Raw genomic sequence first — 7,424 nt, forward strand, 5'->3', positions numbered from 1 at the left:
GGCTGCATGCAAAAGAATGAAATTGGACCACTATCTTACACCATATACAAAAAAAAAAAAACCCTCTAAATGGATTAAGACCTAAATGTAAGACCTGAAACCATAAAACTACAAAAAACAAATAGTAAACTCTTGGAATCAGTCTTGGCGATTTTTTTTTTTTTTTTTTTTTGATATGTCTCCTCAGACATCCATCCAGACAAAAAACCTTTTAAGGAAACATTGGCTGAAACAACACATTAGGTAAGATGGAATTAACATATACAGAACATTCCATCCAAAAGTAGTAATACACATTTTTAAACACACATGGAACATTTTCCAGGATGGATCATATATTGGTCATGAAACAAGTCTTAATAAATTGAAGACTGAAGTATCAAGCCAATTTCCCCAAACATGGGGATATGAAACTAGACATCAATTACAAAGGGAAAAAATGGAAAATTCACAAATGTATGTAATGAAACCAAATTAAACAACCAATAGGGTGAAGAACAAATCGACAGAGAAATATAAAAATATTTTGAAGGTGCCTGGGTGGCTCTCAGTGGGTTAAGCCTCTGCCTTCGGCTCAGGTCATGATCTCAGGGTCCTGGGATCGAGGTCCGCGTCTGGCTCTCTGCTCGGCAGGGAGCCTCCTTCCTCTCTCTCTCTCTCTCTGCCTGCCTCTCTGCCTACTTGTAATCTGTCAAATAAATGAATAAAAAAAAAAATCTTTAAAAAAAATAAAAAGAAAAAAAATATTTTGAGACAGTTGAAAATGGAAACACAGTATACCAAAACTTAGGGGATGCACCAAAAATAGTTTTAAGAGGCAAGTTCATAGCATTAAGTGCCTGTGTCAAGAAACAAGATTTCAAATAGACAGCTTTACACCTCAAGGAACTAGAGAATAAATGAAGCCCAAAGATGGCAAAATTAAGGAAATAACAAAGATCAGAGCAGGAATAAAGACTAAAAAGATCAAAGCGACTAAGAGCTCATTCTTTGTAAAGATAAAATTAGCAAGCCTTTAGCTAGACTAAGCAAGAATTCTTAAGAGAGAAAACTAAAATAAATGTAATCAAAATGAAAGAGGAGACATTACAACTGATACCACAGAAATACAAAGGATGAGACTGGTATGAATAATTGGACAACCTAGGAGAAATGGATAAATTTCTAGGAACATAAAATTTACCAAAAGGCATCATGAATAAAAGATCGAAAAAGACTGATTACTAGTAAGGAGATTGAATTAGTAATCAAAAACATCCTGACAAAGTTCAGGACCAGAGGGCTTTGCTGCTGAGTTCTAAAAATATGTAATGAAGAATAAGTACCAGTGCTTTTCAAACATTTGCAAACAATAAAAGAGGAGGGAACTCTTCAAACTTATTTTTGCAGGGCCAGCATTACCCTGGTACCAAAACCGTGCAAGAAAACGCAAGGCAGTATCCCTCGAGTACATAGATGTAAAAAATCATGAACAAATTATTAAGTCAAATTCAGCAATGTTATAAGAGGATCATACAGCATCAAGTTGTATTTATTCCAGAAATACAAGGATGGTTTCCCATCCACAAATAAGTGTGATATACCTCATTAATAAAATGAAGAGTAAAAATCATAAGATGATCTCCATAAATGCAAAAAAAGCATTTAACAAAATTCAACATCTTTTCCTGATAGAAATTCAACAAACAAAATATAGAGGGAATGTACCTTGACATAATAAAATCCACACTCATTGGTGAAAAGCTGAAAGCTTTTCCTGTAAGATCACAAACAAGGAGCGCCTGGGTGGTTCAGTGGATTAAGCCTCTTACCTTGGGCTCAGTCAGATCTCAGGGCCCTGGGAGCCCAGCATCGGGCTCTCTGCTCACCAGGGAGCCTCCTTCCCCCTTCTCTCTTGCCTGCCTCTCTGCCTACTTACGATCTTATTGTCTCTGTCAAATAAATAAATAAAATCTTAAAAAAAAATAAAAGACAAGGATGCATTAGTCAAGAAATAAAATGTCTCTTAATTGCAAAAGAAGTAAAACTGTCACTCTTTGCAAATGACATGATAAGATATATAAGAAACGCTAAAGACTTTACAAAAACACTGTTAGAACTAAAAAGAATTCAGTAAAGTTGCAGAATACAAAACCCAGGGGTCCTGATAGGAGACTTTAATACATCATGCTTATCAGTGGATAGGTCATCCAAACAATCAATAGGGAAACTGTGGGTTTTAAACAGTGCTATAGACAAAATGGACATACACAGTACAGTCCCTCCAACAACAGCAAAATACACATTCTTTGCAGGCACACAATTTTCTAGGATACCTAATATAATAGGCGATAAAATAAGTCTTAGCAAATTTAAGATTGAAATCATGGCAAGTATGTTTTCTGACCACAATGATAGGAAACTAGAAATCAATACTAAAACTGGAAAATTAACAAATACATAGAAGCTCAACAACATACCTTAGCCAGCAGATCAAATAAAATACTAAAAGTGAAATCAAAAAAATATCTTGAGATGATTGGAAACATAGCATACCAAGACTTATGGGTAGCAGCAAAAGCAGTTCTAAGAAGGAAGATTATAGTGTTAAATGCCTACATCAAGAAAAAGCTCTCAAACAACCCTACTTACCAGCACAGGAACTAGAAAAAGAACAAAATAAGCCCAAAGTTAGAAGAAAGAACGAAGGATTAGAACAAAAATAAATGAAATGAAGTATAGGAAGACAATAGAAAAGATTAACAAAACTCTAGGAGTTGATGCTTTGAAAAGATAAAATTGACAAACAAGGACTTAAATTTATAAATGGAAGAGGGGACATTACAGCTGATACCAGAAAAATACAAAGGATCGTAGGAAATTCCTGTGTGCAACTATATGCCAACAAACTGGACAGCCTAGAAGAAACCAATAAATTGCTAGAAACATACAGCCTACCAAGACTGAATCACTAAGAAATAGAAAATAGGAATGGACCCATTACTAATAAGACAGAATCCACAGGACCAATCAGTTGACTTACTGTACCACATTTTTTTTCTTTTTTTTTCTTTTTTTTTTTTTCTTTTTTGTTTTAGAGAGAGGGCACAGGCATGGGGGGGGGGGCAAAGGGAGAAACAGGCCCCCCACTGAGCAAGGAGACCAGTGCATGACTCAATCATGGGATCATTACCTGAGCTCAAAGCAGATGCTTAACCAACTGAGCCACCCAGCATCCTGATGATGACTTTTTAGAGGCACCACCAAAACCACAGTCCCCCAGTGTCCCCCTAGGACTTGATCCTAGGACCCTGAGATAATGACCTGAGCTAAAGGCAGACAGCCAACAGACTGAGCCACGCAGGCATCCCTCTACCACACTTTCAAAGAATTCATGCCAGTCCTCCTCAAACTCTTCCAATAAGTAGAAAACGAGGGGACACTCCCAAGCTCGTTTTCACAAGCCAGCATTACCCTGACAAGAAAACCAGATAAGGACACTACAAGAAAAACTAGAGGCCAGCATCCCTGATAAAGATGCAAAATTTTTCCAAAATATTAACAAACCAGATTCTACAGCACATTAAATTCCCATACACTGTGATTAAGTGGGAGTCATCCCTGGGAGATAAGGAGGGTTCAACATTCGCAAGGCAATAAATGTGATGCATCACATTAATGAACAAAAATACAAATCCTATGAGTATTTAAATAGATATGCAGAAAGAGCTTTTGACAAAATTCAATATCTATTCATGATTTTTTTTAGAAAACTCAAAAAATCAGGTAAAAAGGGAATACCTTAACATAATAAAGGCGTAGATTTATTTCTTGGCTCTTAACCCTTCCATTGGTCTATAGGTCTATTGTATATTTGAAAGTTACTAAGAAAGTAAATCTTAAGTTTTCATTACAAGGAAAAAATTTTAAAACTGTGAATGATGGATGTTAACTATCGTGGTAACCTTTGCACAGCGTCTGCATGCATCACGATGTATGTGTTTGCAATTTCAACTTACACAATGTTATTTGTCAGTTATAGCAATATAACTGGAAAAAAGTGGTTAAATGCCAAATGTCAATAGATGTCTATAATTTTCAAAGTATGTTTAAACTTAGAATTGGAAATTCATACAGCATTTCGTGTTTCCCTTAAGTATTTACACAGTATTTCTCCAATGCTTTGATTTTAGAATTATGAAATTATCCTATAACCAGAGATTTATAAAAATTCTCTTGCAGAGGTCCAACATATTTAATAGTCAGAAACACTGCTTTGTTGCTCTATCTAGTTGTTTTTATATGTCCAACTTTTTGTGGTTTGTAATACTTGTGACTAATGTTTCCCTTAGGGTAAGACCTTTTGAAATGATAAGAACTGTGTTAGAAGTTACTGGACAGGGTACCCCCATTTCACAGTTGAAAAAATTCATCCACATGAGCAAGATGGTCTAGGGTGGTAGTTAAGAGCAGGGACTCAGGCCAGGGTGCTGACTCTGCCTCGAACCAGCTGTTTCTGAATCTGGGGCAAATTATTTTTTACTTAATCTCTGCCCCCATTTCCCTCCTGCTGAATGGGTATAAATATATAGAATTCACCTCCTCATGTATTAGCAGGATTAGATGAGTTAACATATGTACAATGTGTGTATATTTATCATTTCTCCTGCTTTAATGTGTGGTGTATATTAGAACTATTTTGATTGCCCCTCAAGTGTTGGTCTTAAGAGGAACAATATTGTGGGGCAGGGGGTGGTTTGGATCCATACCAAGGTATTAGAAATTTCTGATGCTTTAAAAATGCTACCTTTTAAAGTTTTGATTGAGAGGGGGAAAAAACAAGACTAAAGCTTCCTAACTCCCTATCAGAATTACAATTCCCCCCTTCTTACCCTCTTCACCCACCAGCTTGTTGGTTGACACAGTGGAGCCCATTAGGTAAGGCTCCCCACTCCAGCGCCCTCCCCTCCACCATAGTCAGCATTGTGCCACTCGAGCTCTTTGAGATGGTTCAGTCTTCATCCCCGCTGTGAACTGTGACCGTAATGTGAATTTTTTTTTTCCCCTCAGATAATACAGCAAACACACCAAGTAGTAGAAACTGAGCAAAACAAAGAAATTGAGAAATGGAAAAGACTTGCCCAGTTGAAGAATCGGGAATTGGACAAGTTCCGCACAGAATTAGACTCTATACTAGATGTTCTTCGAGAGCTGCACCGGCAGGGGGTGGTTGTGCCTGTGGCTTTTGCGGATGGAGTGAGTGCACCATAGTATTACTAGAAGCTGGCATTTCCCAGGACCTCCTGGAAAGGCCTGAAGATGGAGGGTGAATGGGACTGTGCCGCTCTCAGAAGGCGGCTTTTGAAAACAAGTGTTCCAGTGTGTGTCCAGGAAGGAAACAATGCAAAAGCAACATTTCACATTAAATTGCCCTAAATCAGTAAGGAAAAATATCAATGCTGTATTTTACTGAAAATCATTAACCAGGCACATGTTAAGTAATTTATGGGCAAGTCCCTTTGTGTCGGATGATTAAAACGAGTGATATTAGTTGTAAAGGGTCTTAACTTATGGTCTCGATGTGGAAAGAAAAAAATTGTTCATATTCTGCCATTTTTGACTAAGTGTGTATTCCAAATCATTGATGCCGGAAAAACAGCTCCTCTTTCTCCTTGAAACTTAGAGAAGAATGTGAGCATGGAGGTTTGGACAGTCACAGCGGCAGTCCCCTGAGTAGCAGAGCTTCTGCAGTAACTGACAAGAATTAGAACTTTGTACAGCAAACAGTGAAGGCTCCATGTTCTCCTGGACTGCCACTTCTTACCTCTGAGTGCCTCAGGTTTGCACCTGATACAAGGTGCAAAATATACTTCACATGTAATAGGGAAATTTGATTTCTTCATTGTTTTAATCTTCTATGCCTCTGTGTCTTAAATACTAGTCCTTTTTTATAAGTCTTAGATTATAAATGGAATATAACATCTTTATTTAAAAAGTAATATATGTTCATTAGAAAAAATGAAAAGCATGCATGAAAGTAGCCAGATTGTTATTTTTTTACAATCCCCATTTCCAAAAGCAGATTGTGTATAAAATATTGTTAAGTTCAAGCGGTAGCCACCTTGTTTTTAAGCGTTCTAGCCCTGTGCTGTCCTGTAGGAGTATAATATGAGGCACATGTAATTTTCAGTTTTCCTATAGCCGCATTTAAAAAGATAAGAGGCAAATTAAATTAATTTGGTTAATTTATATCATCCAATTATCTAAAATGGCAATATAAAACTTGAGTTCTGCATTTTTTTCCATACTTAGTCTCCAAAATCTGGTGTTTTACATTTATAGCACAACTTGATTTGCACTAGCCACATTCCAAGTGCTCAGGACCATATGCTGTTAAGTGCAATTCTGAAATAATAATAAAGGGTGAAAGACTGTAAAAGACAGGTGAAACAGATCTTGGTGAAATTATGGATAGCAAAAGTGAAATGTGGAAATTAAGTATAAGGAATTCAATTAATGTTTTAATGTTCAACATTTTTTATGTCCTTTAAGAGGGTGGAAAAAGCATTAATTAAAAGGAGCTATTTTTTATGTGAAAGAATTTTAAGTTATAACATAAACTATTTTGGTTATTAAATTGAGTGTACTTTTGTGTATTTTTTATCTGCAAACCTATTAATTTATTGCTACACCCATCCCTCCCTTTTGACTGTCCATTAGCCATTCATTACAAGCACAAACATGGTTGATTCTGAAACACCAAATATTTGGTGGTTGATAACAAACATCAAATATTCTATTAATATCAAAAAAATACATCCTATTTTGATGAGGATTCTGTATTCTCTTTTGGAATAAGCAGTGCCACATACCAGGTGTTCGTTGCTGTTTATAGAGTAAAGATCCCTAAGTATAAGAATTATTAGTTACAACTATAAACGTCAGGAAACATACTCCATTCCTTAGTCATTGTCCTGAGGGTCTAGGATGAGAACAGAGATGGACAGCACTTAGGCTATCTTGAATAGGAAGGCTTTTTTTTTTTTTTTTTTTTTAAAGACTTGAGAGCTGGGGAATGGTCAGAGGAGGAGGGAGAAGCAGACACCCCACTGAGCACAGAACCTGACACAGAGCTCCATCCCAGATGCTTAACTGACCACTGAGCCACCCAGGCATTCCTTGAATAGGAAGGCTTTCATGAAGTTCCAAAAATTATCAGTCCCTTCCTACCAATTCCATCCCCCCAACAATGTCATAAGGCACCTGCATCCAAGGGCAAGAACCTTATCAGGGTAAAGTGCTTGCTGTTGACAAGCAGAGAGACTTCTGATTCGATCTGTTACTCTGAACCATAACCACATCAACCCACCAAACTTGCGAATTACAGGCTTCAGTATTAGGGTCCCATTCTGTATTACAAATATCCTAGATTTGTGACTAAATGC

The 7,424-nt window shown here is 36.8% G+C and overlaps 1 protein-coding gene across 2 annotated transcripts in view; it reads left to right on the plus strand.

Annotated features, from left to right (window-relative positions):
• CEP162 (centrosomal protein 162) overlaps positions 1–6,974 on the plus strand; it is a 99,703-nt gene extending 92,729 nt beyond the window's left edge. The window contains exon 27 of one of the 2 annotated variants that reach the window (XM_032339133.1): positions 5,050–6,974. In XM_032339133.1, the coding sequence (XP_032195024.1) occupies positions 5,050–5,250 (201 nt within the window). In that variant the 3' untranslated portion in view covers positions 5,251–6,974. The remainder of the gene's footprint in view (positions 1–5,049) is intronic. The other variant, XM_032339132.1, reaches the window with a different exon arrangement.
• Positions 6,975–7,424: the final 450 nt, after the last annotated feature.

Source organism: Mustela erminea, chromosome 4 (genome assembly GCF_009829155.1).
Source record: "Mustela erminea isolate mMusErm1 chromosome 4, mMusErm1.Pri, whole genome shotgun sequence".
Lineage (NCBI taxonomy): Eukaryota > Metazoa > Chordata > Mammalia > Carnivora > Mustelidae > Mustela > Mustela erminea.